Here is a 16656-nt window from a genome sequence, read left to right on the forward strand (position 1 = left end):
AAGATGGAGGGAGATGTGTGGTGTAGCTCCGGCATTCGGGCTGCAGCCCCTCTCCCTGCTACTGCTCTGCCCATAGCTCTTCCCTCCCGGCCCAGAGCCCCTTATCTCCTGAGTGGTCCTTGTGTGCAGGCAAGTTTGCAGGGCTGCAGCCAGAGAAGACATGTCCCAGCGCTTCTTCCTTAGCTGCAGTCTTGCAAACCTGCCTGCAGGAGGTCTCTGCACATCCCATTGCTTCCTTCTGGGGCTGCAGACTCACAAACCTGCCTGCAGGTGGTGCCTTTCTTCCAGAGAAGTTGATTCCTGAGGGAATTCTGCGCCTAAAAATTATGTACACAGTATTCTTAAAATTCTGCCAATTTTATTTGTCAAATAAATGTGGCTCCAACATGACAGTGGGGAGCATAGGCCACTGGCTGCACTGATGTGGGACATCACCCTGAAGCCCCCAACTGCCTGGGTACAGGGACTCAGCTGTGAAGGTGAACCAGACCCTGACACAGTGCAAGGGCCAGGCGTGCCCCAGAAACACCTCGGAGCTCTGCGCCAGGCTCACCAGGTCTTTGTAGGCAGGCTCGGCCCGGCAGGATCCAAGTGTGGGTAGGCTTAGTGTGTGGGGATCTAGATGTGGGGTGAGAGGTATCTTTGTGCAGGTGGCTCAGTGGGAGAGCTGGATGCACAGGGGCTCATTGGGGGGTTCCAGGTGCTGGGGAGTGGGGCTTGATGGGGTGAGGGTCCAGGTACAGCTGGTTGGGGTCAGTGGGGTGGGAGATTTGTCGGGGTAGGGCCTGTTTAATGGGAGAGTCGTAGCTGATGCCGAGGGAATGCTGCATGCCAGGCTCCCACTTCCCCCCGTGCTTTTCCTGTCTCCTTTTCTTCTCCATCTCATCCCCTTCTCCTACTGCCCCATGCCCCATCCTCCTCCCCTTCCCCCTACATTCTCCTTCCCCTGCTCTAGTCCACCCACTCTTCCATCCCCTCTGCCTCCTCCCTTCACCCCCTGTCAGAGTTCCTTCCCCACTCTGAACCCTGGGGTACAGATGTGGAGACCCACATGAAAGACCCTCTAAGCTTATTTTTACTAGCTTAGGTTAAAAACTTTCCCAAGGCACAAATTTCACCTTGTCCTTGAACGGTATGCTGCCATCACCAAGTGATTTAGACAAAGAATCAGGGAAAGGACCACTTGGAGTCCTATTTCCCCAAATTATTTCGCCAAGCCCTACACCCCCTTTCCTGGGGAAGGCTTGAGAATAATATCCTCACCAGTTGGTACAGGTGAACACAGACCCAAACCCTTGGATCTTAAGAACAATGAAAAATCAATCAGGTTCTTAAAATAAGAATTTATTTTAAAAAAGATAAAAGAATCACCTCTGTAAAATCAGGATGGAACATAACTTTACAGAGTAACAAAAAGATTCAAAATACAGAGGATTTCCCCTCCAGGCAAAACTTTTAAGTTACAAAAACAGGGATAAACCTCCCTCTTAGCACAGGGAAAATTCACAAGCTACAACAAAAGATAATCTAACGCATTTCCTTACTATTACTTACTGTTTCTGCAATATTAGATGCTTAGTTCAGATATGGCTTAGGGAGATGATTTTCCCTGCCCTGGTTTCTTGCTGACTCCGAGAGAACAAAGGAACACAAAACAAAAACCTTCACCCACAGATTTGAAAGTATCTTCTCCCCTTATTGGTCCTTTTGATCAGGTGCCAGCCAGGTTATCTGAGCTTCTTCACCCTTTATAGGTAAGGAGGGATTTTATGCTAGTATGTTTATGGCATCCCCCCTTCCCTCATTTCCCCAGCCCCATTGCGAGCACTCACTGTTGCACAGAAAACAAGAAGGCTCCCAGCACACAGAAAGGGAGCATGACTGGCACTAGAACCCAGGAGGCAGCATTCATCTGCAGAGTCAGCAGAGCTGAGATGTATCCTCCTTAAGCTGGGAAGCTCTGCACTTGCAGAAATGAAGTGGGGTGGGGGCAGTGGTACATAACCCCATGTTCCCCCTCCATGCCTCACCTCTGTTTGGGGGGACAGTCCTCCCTCAAATATTATCCAGGGTCACCCCCAACCCTATTGTGTGGCTTCCTTTTGCTTCCCTGACATTTTTTGCAGGGAAGCATAGAAATTCTGAGGCAGGGGGATTTCCCCCAAAAGTAAAAGTTGCTAATAATCACCATGCTATTGCTTATATTCTAATCCTGTTAACGTTGCAAAGAATCCTGTGGCACCTTATAGACTAACAGACGTTTTGGAGCATGAGCTTTCGTGGGTGAATACCCACTTCCTCAGATGCATGTAATGGAAATATCCAGGGGCAGGTATATATATGTGTGCTAGCAAGCAAGCTAGAGATAACGAGGTCAGTTCAATCAGGGAGGATGAGGCCCTGTTCTAGCAGTTGAGGTGTGAAAACCAAGAGAGGAGAAACTGGTTCTGTAATTGGCAAGCCATTCACAGTCTTTGTTCAATCCTGAGCTGATGGTGTCAAATTTGCAGATGAACTGAAGCTCAGCAGTTTCTCTTTGAAGTCTGGTCCTGAAGTTTTTTTGCTGCAGGATGGCCACCTTAAGGTCTGCTATAGTGTGGCCAGGGAGGTTGAAGTGCTCTCCTACAGGTTTTTGTATATTGCCATTCCTAATGTCTGATTTGTGTTAACGTTGATATTAATGGAATGGGATTGGTTCTTAGCTACATATTGTCACTAACTGGAAGTTGCTAATATCAGGATTGCTATTAAGCAGCATCTATTGTACTTGTTTTTAAACTCTTTGGAGCAAAGGTTTTTACACTTGAATACAAACAAGTGTCCATCATGTTTCAGTTTTTTTCTCCTTTTAGTTTTATATCCCAGTTCATATGGGATCATCATACGTTTTTTGATTTGTTAGTGTAGAAAATAGAGATATAATTCATGTTACTGTTATTTATGGATCAGTGGCTCTGTGACTATCCCTTCACTTCTGACAGTTTATCAGAATAAAATCTGATGAGATGTTCTTTTGCTGTGGCTGTCCAAATTAATCTTTAAGTCATAAAAATAAAGTAGTTTGGAAGGACACGCTCGAGGTAGAGAATAAAAATAAAAAATTGAGCAAATTAAAAGGTCCAGGAGTGGGCTGCGTTACTCCTCTGTGGTATGCCACATTTGGACCTTCATTGGCTCTGTAGTTACTGAAGAATTTGGACCACTTCCAAATTTTGTGCAGATAACCTCTTCAGTTCTTTGTCAAGTGACATTGGCTCTGGGCTGATAGGGAATGAGCTTATTTTGAGAGAGGTACTGGTGATGTGAAAGACAACCCATTATTTAGTCTTCAGTGAAATTTTAATTCAGTTCTGTGCCATCAGACGCTTTGAGGTCTAATGTGAATACTGTTAGTGTAAAGTAAGTGAGTCGTATGTACTCTACATAACCCTGTTCATGTAGTTATTTCGTGACAACTGTGGAAGTCAAGAATATTTTATGTGGTGATTGAGACACAGGGCATTGCCCACAATGCGAATTAATTTTCATAATTTGAACAGATTGTATGTACCTATATAAATACTAAAATACTGAAACTATTCTAGAAGCGAATCCCTTTTTATGAAATCATTCTTTAGGAATCTGCGCCTTATATAATAATATAATGTAGAGATATACCTATCTCATAGAACTGGAAGGGTCACTGAGACCAGCCCCCTGCTTTCACTAGCAGGACCAAGTACTGATTTTGCCCCAGATCCCTAAGTGGCCCCCTCAAAATATTGAACTCACAACTGTAGGTTTAGCAGGCCAATGCTCAAACCACTGAGCTATCCCCTCCCCCTTGTAATTTTAAACTGAAATGTTATGTTTCACAGTTGTTCCCGTAGAGGGGAGTTAGCCATACACCAGAGCTTTCATTAATATAGTTGTTCTAAAGTTGCATTGAAAGGCAAATATGACCCATTGACAGGAACTAAATACAATGTGTTGCATTTTAGCAAAATATTGGCTTTATTTCAGATTGTAATGGCCGGTGCTTTCTACCCAAACTATTTTACTTTTGGACAATGTGATGAAGAAATTGCTGTGAAGGAACTGGCTGGTGGAGATTCTAAAACCATTGTAATGGTATGTTTAAGGCAGTGAGTAATCTACTGTGTATTTTAATTACGTGAGATTTCAGTGTTGAGGGTGATATTTTGAAGTTTCATTCTCTCTTGCAACAGAAGAGGGATAATTTCCTGTGCTTTGATTTTATACAGAAGGACTCCTCCCCTCTTCCAGCCTCCCAGTTTTAATACCTGCTGTGTAGGTGGACTGTTTTGAAAGAATTCCTGTTAAGGACTGGTTCTGAGCATTTGAATGTTGGTCTCCTGTGACCAGCCAGCACTCACTTTGATATAGATTTAAAACATGTTGTAGGACTGTCCAGGGTACTTGTTAATAAGTATTTATGAAATAAACCCTTGGAGCCAGTAATTTAAATATTACTATTCAGTAATCTCTCCTCATTGCACATGCATCACATGCCTATCTTTTGCTTTAGGATTACTTATAAATGCTGCACTCCAGGCATTTTTCTGTTCTAAGTCTTGTTTACATTGTCCAGTGAACAAATGCAAATATGAAATGGCTGCAATAAACTTTAAAAATGGTTCATAAATACATAGATACTAGGTCAGATATATGTTAGGAAGTTTTATGTACTTGTCACCATGCTTTGCTGCTATTGTAATAAAAAAGTGAAACTGTGAAATTGTATGCTTATTTGTGCTTTAAAGAAGACACACCTCCAGCCTGATGTGCCTCAAAGAGGGTAAAAATTGCTAATGCAAACCACAGACTAGATTGTTAGGGAAAAGCAAGATGCACAACAGTGTACACATGAATGAATTTCCACATGCTTTGCTGCTTAGCTACCAAAGAATTGACCCATTCAGCAAATTCATGGAATAGAGACAAGCTTTCAGTGTAGTCTGAGACACTGTTATTTTTACCTAAATGTAACTTTTCTGATTTTGCTCATAGCCCAATTTTTTGTCAGCTTGGAGCGAGAAGTACTACAATTTCTTGTTGCAAGCAACCACTTCTTTTGCTGTCTTAGTCACATATGATAACTATATTCATGCACTATTCTGATTTATCAGGAATACTAACACATATGGAAAATCTTAGGAGATAATGGAATTCCATTGATATCCTCAGTTTATGGTAGCCTGCACACTGGGCATAGTCATAAGGAGAGCAAGGAAGACATGAATTCCATCTTCCTTCCAGTACAAAGCGAGAGAATGGAATTAACGTTAAGTAGCTTGGCTTGAGTAATACCATTGTACTGTACAAATGAATCTTAAGCTCTGCTTCCTGATCAAAGTGGGTCTTCTGGGTTTTTTTGTGAGGGAAGGTCATAGGTATTTCAATGTATATATTTTGCAAAACAAATTTAAAAGAAAAAAGAGGTGTGAGGTAAAACTAAGCCACTGACAGTTCACTTTTGAAAAAAAAATTCTGTATGTAGAAATACTTATGTGTGTAACACATTTTACACTGAAGTTAAACTATTCCTTTTGGTTTTCTGTCTTTAGGTCTATTTAGAATACTATTTAGCACTACTTTGGAGGAAGCAGGGCATCATTAATTGCAAATTCTTGGAACTTTGGGGTACCTATTTTTAAAAATAAATTGCAAGATACAAAATCTACCTTTATTCAAAATAACATTACAATTTTGATGGCATTTACTATAGATATAAATATTACATCTCTTTTGAATATTAGAGAAGGCAAATACTCCAAGGCTCTGGTTAAATGCATAATCCATTAAAAAATTTTAAACTGTGCCAGCCAATGTTAACTTTATTTTTTGTGACAGTTGAAGAACATTCCTCCCTATGGTTTCCTATACTATAAACAGCTGCAGTCAGTCTTTAGACAGTGTGGTCAAGTAAAATCCATTGTATATGATGGAACAAAGTAAGTAAAGATGTATTATTTTGTATGTCATAATTATGAAGCAATGAGTAGAGATTAATTTAAAAATCATGTCACTGCTTTTGTTACCCTGTGATCTGTCTGCAACATTTAGCGATCTCTCTTGTGATGTGATCTGTATAAGTAGTTGAAAATCAGATGTTGGGCAGAGTGAGAGAAGCAGGCTTGAGGCTTGGTACCTTTGTTTATCAGCTAGTAGTAGAGAAACCAGTCTTTTTTACCTACTGTTGTCATTTTCTTCTTTTGTGTAACAGTAGCCCCATAAAAAAGCTACCAGTGTTTGAGAATCTTGATAGCTTTGCTTTTCTCTTCAGATTTCAACACCTTTATGATTAATTTTATTGTATCTTCCCAAAACTCTTCCTATTTATATTGCTATGTCTGCAGTTACGCAGTAATCTTGAGCATGCTAGAATAATTTCATTTTAGCCATAATTGTATGTAAAAATGTTTTAAAGGTACATAGGACAGATTAAGCAGTGGCTGTGAGACTACAAACATTTTTGCATTTCTCTTACCTGCTCAGAAGTGGGCCAGGAGAAGAACTGATCCACTTTTTACTCAAATAAAGTACCTGATTCAGGGATTGGATGATTTGTGTGTTTTTTTGAAACAGAGCCTTTGTGGAGTTCTCCCGTAATCCAGCAGAGCGGTTTAAAACCCTTCCGGCAGTGTATATGGCACTTAAAATGTTTCAGCTAAGAATTCCGCTTGAACTCAATGTTCATCCTCCAGAAATGATTGAAGGAATAATGGAGGGAGTGACGTTGACAGGATTGAGGCACACAAGGTATTGCATTATGGAGAGAGACTAGTCTCTTCATAGTCCTAGATTGGAACAAGGTTTCTATTTTATTTTAAGATCAAGTGTGAACTACCTCTGTCATCACCAAAACTAAAACAGCCCACTTCGGATATCAAAGGCATAATCTTATACCAGGGAAGAATTATTCTGGAGGGTGTTAAATACAGAAATTGTGGTGAAATCATTAACTGAACACTTGGGGGGCGGGGCTACTTATAAGTCAAAAATGGCTTGGTCTAGGAACCAAAAATTTGTATTTCTTCTTAGTTGGGTGGGACTGGTGTGTTTTGAATAGTTTTAGGGGTATTTTGTTGGTTAAAATAAGTTTGAATGCATATTCAAAACCTGCAGAGTTCTTACCCATCAGCCTTGCCATATGGGGTTAATAACTGGTGAGCAACAGGTAGGCGTGTGTGTAGTGATAGTTGTGTAATCAACCTAATTATCTTTTTTCATAACTTAACCTTAAAAGAGATGCCATTGTGGAAAACTCAGTTGTTAAATCTAGACTTTTGTGAATTTTATAAGAATTTGGTTGGGCAGCTGCTACGTTGCATGTATCAGCAGGCACATAAAACATAATTTCTCAATGGTCTGTTGGATTTTCATAGCCCTCCTCCATTCTACCTTTATTTATTTTAAGTACGGACCATACTGTAATATATGCATTTGGGGGCCCATATCTTTCTTTCTAGGTATAGGTGTCTCTACTTTGTTTTAGACCCAGATAGAAAGTGACTCGGGTTCATTTTTATTAAACGGAACTTCAAATTCTCACTTCAGAAAAATCCCAGAACATAGAGCTCAAAGGATTATATTTGTATTCAATTATGTTTTTTAGAGTAAATGTGGACTTTCAGAAGCAAATCGTAGAGCCTATGCAAACCTCGTTCGGTGCTCTAGAACAGTCACAGACAATTACAAGCCTCCCCTTGTCCATCTGTGTCACAGAGGTAGGAAAGTTCTGTCACTAAAATACTAACCGTACCTAATAAATCTTTTAAAGATTCCTCTATACAAACACAGCTAAAAACTGGAAAATAGTGGAGGAGGGGTTTGAAACTTTTTTTCATGGAATAGGATCATTTGGGGAAATAAGCAACTTCTCTCAAATTTAAAACATTTGTACGTAAATAATAGTCTCGATATTGTAAGGCATGGACTGTGCCTTGTGTGTTTGTACATTTTGGGAGCTAGTAGAAACAAACAGTAACTGGAAGTGAAATTTAAAAAACAAATACATTTTAACTAGATATAACTCTTCAATCAGTTTTTACATAACCTGAAATCATGTTTTGTGTAATTGTCCATGTTCCCATTCTACTGATGGTACACATGCACCTTGTGTTAGAGATCAGTGTCTTTTTGGCCATCGGTGCCCACCCGTAGGGCATGCCTGTGCTCTCCAGTCATCATCCGGTGCTATGATGGCATATAAGGGCAGGCCGGCCCGCTACCATTAAGCTCCTCTCAGCACCTCATAGCTCAGAGATGGAGCCCAACAATCCAAGAGACTGACAGCATCCTTGATAGCCTTAGCTACCCAGCTTCAAATAGAGTGTTATTAGTTATTAGTTGTTTGTTTGCCTGTTTCAACTTTTACTAGTTATTTGCTAGGGCGTTGTTCAGCTCACCTAGGTTTAAACACTGCCCCTCATGAGAGAGCTATTCTAAGAAGGGCAGGGAGGCCTGATTTCATGTCTTCCTAATGACCAAATGAACGAGACCAGCTTCTGAGCTAAGCTGTCAAGTACACCCTGTCTGTGAGTCTTCTGAATCCAAGAGTGTCAATATGGACTTGTGACTTTGAGAGCTCCAACTTGAACAGTTGCTCCTAACTACAACAGTGATGTCACCCTCACACTGCATGGGGTTATAAGCCCCAGAGGTAGGTCACCCATCAGGGATTCCCCTAAGAGGAATTTCACAGCTCAGAACAGCTCTTGCTGAAACTCGGCACTAAGTTGCTTCAGTGCCACAACCCAGCACTTCTGCACTTCAGTATCTCTCACTCATCTGCTACATATGGGCTTAATCCCCTTCTATCTGCAGTTTCTGGAGGCAGTTCAAAACTGTAGCACCAGCCTGACCTAGCCATGCCCCTTTTTCTGGCCTGCTGCCAGAACTTCTGCCTTTTTGACATTTGTCCATGGTGGTTCTCTTTGCTCCCCACCTTTCCTTTCTAATTTTTTTTTTTCATTTTCAGGCAGTACTGAGCAGCCTTCTTTGTTCTCTCCGCCATCTGGACAGGGTATTTAGCACCCTGTGGAATGTTGATACTCTAAACAAGTTCTGTGCGTCTCTAAATTCACAGGACCTCTTCTCTTTGGAGAAAAATTGGACAAGATAGTGGCTGAAAATGCTGCCAAACCTAAACAGTCCTTCTGCTCTCCAGTTTGTGCTGTAAGAAGAAAATCCAAACCCACAATCAGACGGAATTGCTTCTTTCATCTTTCTTTCTCACAGAGGTTCCAGAGGAAAGGTAACAGATATGCAAAGGCAAAACTTTGGAGTGGAGCATGCAGAAAAACTTGAGGTACTCCCACAACCTTCCAGGGCTCCTTATGATGATGAGTGAATGTGCCTCTGCCCAGATCTGAACTTGGGAGGCAGAATTTCCCACTTTTCAGAGGGATGTGCACCATGGATACTCAAGCTAAGGGTTCCACTCCATCTTTTCATTTAGTCTCCTGTCACCAGCACCTTCACCAGGTGCACGCTTGTCCAGAATGAGATCTCACATCTCCTGGACATGCGAACAATAGAGTTCCCCAGAATAATGCTTCTCAGGGTTTGACTCCATCATCATCATTGTTCAGAAGTGCACTGGTAGAGTCAGGGCCATCCTCAATCTGAAAAGACTCAACAAATGTATGAAGAAAATAAAGTTCCAGATGGTGACTTCACTGTGTTAAGGGGACTTCCTAACCTCAGTGGATTTAGCAGATGCATACCTTCACTTTCCAGTGTGCCCCTGCCACTGCAGGCTCCTGAAATTGGCTTATGGTACGGATATCACCAGTACCGAACTCTGTCATTTGGTCTCTCCTCAGCCTTAAGGGTATTTACGGAGATGCTGGAGATGATCATAGCCCGAATCAGATCCCAGGGTATTCACCTGTTATCCCTTCCTGGATGACATAGGGAAAGTGATCCAAAAGATAAGACAAGAAGCAGCAAAAGTGCTAATGCTAACTCTGCGCCTGCCAAGAAGATCCTGGCTTTCCAGCCTGATACAACTAAAGCTGAACCACCATTACAGATACTGGTGAGGGCATACATCCTTTACTAAAGACCATTTCTCCATTAGGACCCAGACCATCTTAATCTGATAGCCTGGCTGTTGGAAGGGAAGTTTTAGCCATGCTTGGTCTGTCTTCCAAAGTGATAGAGACTCTGCTCTCTTTTAGGAGCATTTCCATTCTAATAGCCTGTTTCTCCATCTGGACCAAATTCAGTGTTTGGTGTCAAGAGCATAAAGTAAATGCAAGAGATCCTGGGTTTCCAGTTATTCTGGACTTCCTTCAGGAAGGAGTGGATAAGGCACTACAGCCAAGCACTCCAGGTGTCAGCCCTCAGTAGTGTACTGTTTTGCAGGCTCCATGGGCTACCTGGCCAAGAACCTCAGATATGGGTTCCTTAGGGAAGTTAGACTGGTTAGAGCAGCGATCAACCCACGCTTCCCAAAGTGGGACCTAACATTGGTGCTGGATGCCCTAACCATCCATCCCTTCAAATCTCTGGCATCTATATCACTATTTTATCTTTCTGCCAGAACCTGTTTTCTAGTTGTCGTCATGGCCACCAGATGAGTTTCAGAACTGGGGGAATCTAAGCAGCATCTTACTGCATGTTCCATGATGACCAGTTATCATAACCTTAGTCCCAGATTTGGACCTTAGCGTCCAAAATATGGGGGTTAGCATGAAAACCTCCAAGCTTAGTTACCAGCTTGGACCTGGTACTTGCTGCCACCACCCAAAAAATTAGAGTGTTTTGGGGCACTCTGGTCCCCCTGAAAAACCTTCCCTGGGGACCCCAAGACCCAAATCCCTTGAGTCTCACAACAGAGGGAAATAATCCTTTTTCCCTTCCCCCCTCCAGGTGCTCCTGGAGAGATACACAGACACAAGCTCTGTGAAACTACACAGAGTGACTCCCCCTCTCTGTTCCCAGTCCTGGAAACAAAAAGTACTTTCCTCTTCACCCAGAGGGAATGCAAAATCAGGCTAGCAAATTCAACACACACAGATTTCCCCCTGATTTCTTCCTCCCACCAATTCCCTGGTGAGTACAGACTCAATTTCCCTGAAGTAAAGAAAACTCCAACAGGTCTTAAAAGAAAGCTTTATATAAAAAAGAAAGGAAAAATACATACAAATGGTCTCTCTGTATTAAGGTGACAAAACACAGGGTCGATTGCTTAAAAGAATATTGAATAAACAGCCTTATTCAAAAAGAATACAAATCAAAGCACTCCAGCACTTATATTCATGCAAATACCAAAGAAAAGAAACCATATAACTTACTATCTGATCTCTTTGTCCTTACACTTAGAAACAGAAGACTAGAAAGTAGAAACTACTTCTCCAAAGCTCAGAGAAAGCAGGCAGACAGACAAAGACTCAGACACAAAATTCCCTCCACCCAAAGTTGAAAAAATCCGGTTTCCTGATTGGTCCTCTGGTCAGGTGCTTCAGGTGAAAGAGACATTAACCCTTAGCTATCTGTTTATGACACCAGTGCTGCTAAGAACTTCACAAACATTCTTGCCTATGGTAAATCTTCCTTGCCATGCCTTGCAGGAGATTGTCCTCCCTTCATTCTGTCCAAAGCCGCAGCTACTGATTGAGAAGCTATGGCAAAGCTTGGGTGTCAGAGGAGCACCAACAATTTATATCAAACATACAGAATCCACAAGGAGATCAGACTCTCTTCGTTTCTTTTCACCTGGGGAATCAGGGCCTTAGATATCCAAGCTATCCCTCATCAGATGGATCAGGCTGTGTATTCTTAAGGCATACAAGGCATCCAATGTCCCTGTTCCAAAAGGAATCAAGGCCCGTTACCCAAGATCCATGGCAACCTTGTGGGTCAAAAGAGTGTGTGCTTCCACCACAGAGATCTGCAGAGCTGCGACATGGATATAGGCTAACACCTTTATCAGACCCTATAAAGTGGACTTGGTTTTCCTCAGTGCCCTCCTTCAGCAAGAGGATGCTGCAAGCAGTGGTCCCATAATAACCTTGATATTTGAGCCATCCTGAAAAAGGGCAGTTTCCCCCCTTTTTCTTTGTTTGTTCTCCTATCTCTCTCTATTCCTGTCCACTGCTCTCTCTTTCCCATATGTAACAGAATTGCTTACTCAATAATTTCCTTTCTGCTATCAGCAACTCCAACAGTTCTTCTGACCCTGGTCAGCTCTCCCCCAGAGGGTCAACATTTGTTTGGATATTTACTGTATAAGCAAGGACTTATTGTTGTGACAGAGTTTCTCCTCTGTCTTGGTGGGTCCTGCGTTTATTGGCGGATTTGATCGCCTCTGAGATTCACCATGTGGGTCAGGGAACAGCCCAGAGACCATCCCCTCTGGTAGAACCCACAGTCCAGGTCAATTCCTCCTGTGTCTGATCAGGAGTTGGGAGGTTTGGGGGGAACCTGGGCCTGCCATTTACTCTGGGTTCCAGCCCAGGGCACTGTGGACTGCAGCTGTCTAGAGTGCCTCCTGGAACAGCTGCATGACAGCTACAACTCCCTGGGCTACTTCCCCATGGCCTCCGCCCAACTCTTTCTTTATCCTCACCACAGGACCTTTCTCCTGGTGCCTGATAATGCTTGTACTCCTCAGTCCTCCAGCAGTATGCCTTCTCACTCTCAACTCCTAGTTCCTCTTGCTCCCAGCTCCTCACGTGCACACTACAAACTGAAGTGAGGTCCTTTTTAAACTCAGGTGCCCTGATTAGCCAGCCTGTCCTAATTGATTCTAGCAGTTTCTTCTTAATTGGCTCCAGTCCTAATTAGCCTGCCTGCCTTAATTGGTTCCAGCAAGTTCCTGCTTGTTCTGGAACTACCTGTTACCTTACCAAGGGAAAAGGAATCTGCTGAATTTGGGACTAATATATCTGTCTTCTAACACTCTCCTGTAGCCATCTGGCCTGACCCTGTCACACTTGGTTGGCATTGGAATTATTGTTACTAATTATTTTCTACAAGTTTTTTACACAGCCTTGGAATAAATCCTCTGGTAGCTGGCTAGAGAACAGGGTGTGGCTAGCACAGGTTGTGCTACAGCTTTGAACTTCCTCTGGAAACTAGACAGGAGGGGAATAGCCCAGGCATAGCAGAATTGTAGGAAATGCTGCTAGCAGAAAGGCAAATATCGGTTAAGAAATCTTCCATTTGGGGAAGAATATGGCACCAGCATCAGCACAATCTACCTTAATGCCCCCAGCACTGACACTTCTGATACCAGAACTGGGCATCTCAGGACAGTGTACTGTCACTGTAGTGGTGATTACTATATCACCTCTACATCTGTTTATCAGCTGGCAATTTCCTGTAGGTGTTGTAGTAGAAATGGGTCTTGAAAGAGGTTTTTAAGGACAAAGTAGTGGCTCAGCATACTACTACAGGAAGGCTATTGCCTACCTAAGGAGTGGCATGGAAAAAATGGGAAGGTGTGCAGAGGCTGGCAGGCATCCTTAATGATGTGTAAAGGAAGGCAGATAACATATATCAGCAGATAAATAGGTAGGGCTTAAGTTGTGAAGATCCTTGGAAGTGAGAAGGGACCTGTATACGCCACAGTACAGAGGGACCAAATTCTGCAGTAGCAACACCTAAATTCCATAGCTACTTTCATGTATTCTGTTGCCTTGAAATCCTGTTATTCTCCATCTCCTTACCCCCCTCCTCCCCACACAAACCACATAGCTGTGGCTCAGAGTTGGAAAAATATTCATTGAGATAAAAATCTCTCATTATTTTTGAATGATAATTTTCAAAGAGGGATATTTAGTTGTACTCTCCAGGAGGCCTGGCGCCCATGATGTGGTCCAGCTCAGAATGGCCTTTCTGCTTGTGTCATGGCCAAGTGATGAGCTTGTAGCTGGCTTCAGTGGCTCATCTTCTCTCCTCCCCAGGTGTTGGATTCTGTGCTGTTCTCCAAGTACCTCTACTCCTAGCTCAGCTGTTCTGGCTTTGTCTGCTCTTTGGCTGGAACTTGGGCTCAGCTCTGGCTCCTCAGCTTGCTGGTGTCTGGCTTCAGGGAATGTGAACTGTAGTCCATTAATGTTCCTTTTTCTGGAGAGCTGAAGAGCAAGAGGCAGGTCCCAACTGAGCAAGAAGACAGGGAAAAGAATGTTGGGTAGCCTGCCAGTAGGACTCAGACTGGAGATCAACATGGTCTCAACAGAAGTCCATGAAGATAATTGTAGCATTTTGAATAGGCTTGGTGCGGGTAAGGTGGGTGTCAGGAAGACCTCAGAGAGGAGGAAGCATCAGAATCATACTACTTTTTGGAGAGACCAACTTAAAGGGCTGATAGAGCGATTGATTTCAGTTCATTTTACTACTGACAGATAATTCCTTTGTTTAATAAATCAGTTTTTAAATACAAAACAAACAATTACAAAAAAAGTCGCCTAATAAATAAATGTGCATCATCCACCATTTTCTAATGTAACAATGTAAAAATTAAGCATCTGAATAAATGTATGTAAAGCTATATAATTCTTTAAACGTGTATGGATATAATGTATTCTCCTGGTTAACAAAAGTAAGTACCAAATTTAGTGTCAAGGCTATATTTAGTTGCAAACCAGCCTCTCTTTAGAAAAATAACTAAAAGAGTACAAATACAAAATAAGATTAAAATTGAAGATTTAAATCAATCTATTATGCCAGTGTGCCTGATCTTCAACTCTTGGTATGTCAGGTTTTACAACGATGTTCATATAATAGGTCTCTTATTTACAGTATCTGGTGCAATGGATGTGAAAGTTATGCTTCTTCATTTAAGAAATACAGCAGTAGTTTGAAAACTACTACCATAAATGCTTTCCAAGATTAGGAATGCTTTAATGTATTTTTCCTGGTATGCTCTGTAACACTAAAAATTTTTTAAGCATTGTAAGAATAAAAATCATATGAAATCAGATTTTAATATGATATAAATATATAAATTTAATATAATATAATATAAAAAGATGACTTAAAAATTCAAAATATTTTAGCAAGTTGTATCCTGGTGTTTTTAGGTGGTAGAAGTTGGACACTTCTGGGGTTACCGAACAGATGAAAAAAATATGATTACTCTCAAAAGGCTTACTGCTGAGATTAACCACCTGGACCTGATGCCTCTACCAGTGCGTCCATATCCTGATTTAGTTTGTCTGGCACAGTTTACTGATTTTGAAAACAAAAGATACCATAGAGCCCAGATCTTGTATGTTTCTGGAGATTCTGCTGAGGTATAGTAATATGTTATGTTATATTGAATGGTAAGAACTAGTTGGATTAACAATCTTGTAGTTTCATATTTTTAATGAAATACTTTTCTGACAATTACAAACATCTTTATAAAGAAAGCAAATGTATAAAAGCAAACGTTAGCCAAAGTGCCGCATGAGAAAATGAATGATAGGTCAGAACACAACAGGGGAATGGTCACTTTGTGACATTGAAGGAGAATTTTCATAGGAGAGAACAGTGGGTCATGTAATAATGTGTACTGAAGTAGAAGGTAGCAAATGAAAAACTGAAAACAGGCTCCAACTACAAGATCTGTAGGTTTGGAAGAATACTTCAAATAATAATTATAAGTCAACTTGATGAATCAGTGTCAGCACATAACAACTGAGAAGGTAAATATGTTCATCAGAGTGGTCAGAAATCACAACTTGATGGAATCACGTGTTCTCAACTGTATGAAAAAGGATGACCAGTGCGTAGCCCTTATCTGCACACTGGGGAGGGATAGCTCAGTGGTTTGAGTATTGGCCTTCCAAACCCTGGGTTGTGAGTTCAATCCTTGAGAGGGCCATTTGGGGATTTAGTTGGGGATTGGTCCTGCTTTGAGCAGGGAGTTGGACTAGATGACCACCTGAGGTCAATTCTAACCCTAATATTCTATGATTCTATGAGTTGGCTTCTGAGGGCTTGTATTCACTACTAGGGAGATTGACGCTGCTGCAAATGATGCAGCGGGTGTTGATTTGGCAGGTCTAGCGAACATCCACTAAATCGATAGCAGAGTGCTCTCCAGTACTCCAGCTCCCTGAGAAGAGTAAGGTAAATTGACCAAAGAGCATCTCCCATTGATGCAGCTCAGCGAAGACGCCATGGTAAGTCGACCTAAGCTACATCAGCTCTAGCTGCATGAATAATGTAGCTGGAGTAGCATAACTTAGATCAACTTATCCCGGTAGTGAAGACAAGCCCTCAGAACAGTTACATGCTACCTCTTTGTGGTGCCCAGAGGTTCCCCTTCCAAGAGCCTTGATTGCACTGTAGCAGTGATCCCTGACCATTGGCTCCCTTGAAGCTAGGTGCCCAGCTACAGCTAACCACTCCTACTTATGGTAAAGCTTGTTTGAGGTTTGAATCAGGCCTTGCAGGTAAATTAGGGTTGTCCAGGTTTCTTGGTCAAGGCATAGTCAACATCCAGAGAAATAATTTAAAAAACCCCCAGTAACGATGATAATTAAATAACATGTTGAGATCCGTTAAAAAGCATTTGGCCATCTGGATTTGGCCAACGGTCCGCCTATTAACTAATCCTGATGTAGGTGTAGCCTCAGGCACAAGCTGGCTGGGCTTTTCTCTAAGGCCATCAGCTCTTATCATAGATGTGGTGCCCCTCAAATGCAGATGCAGTTT

General features: G+C 42.0%; 1 protein-coding gene across 1 annotated transcript in view; it reads left to right on the top strand.

Moving 5' to 3' along the window:
* Positions 1–16656, top strand: part of TDRD9 (tudor domain containing 9) — a 150380-nt gene that overhangs the window by 116987 nt on the left and 16737 nt on the right. Inside the window, 5 exon segments of the mRNA XM_050954259.1 lie at positions 4003–4110; positions 5854–5954; positions 6589–6762; positions 7619–7730; positions 15036–15248. Of these exon segments, the coding sequence (XP_050810216.1) occupies positions 4003–4110; positions 5854–5954; positions 6589–6762; positions 7619–7730; positions 15036–15248 (708 nt within the window).

This window comes from Gopherus flavomarginatus, chromosome 5 (assembly GCF_025201925.1).
Source record: "Gopherus flavomarginatus isolate rGopFla2 chromosome 5, rGopFla2.mat.asm, whole genome shotgun sequence".
In the NCBI taxonomy this organism is placed as follows: Eukaryota; Metazoa; Chordata; order Testudines; family Testudinidae; genus Gopherus; species Gopherus flavomarginatus.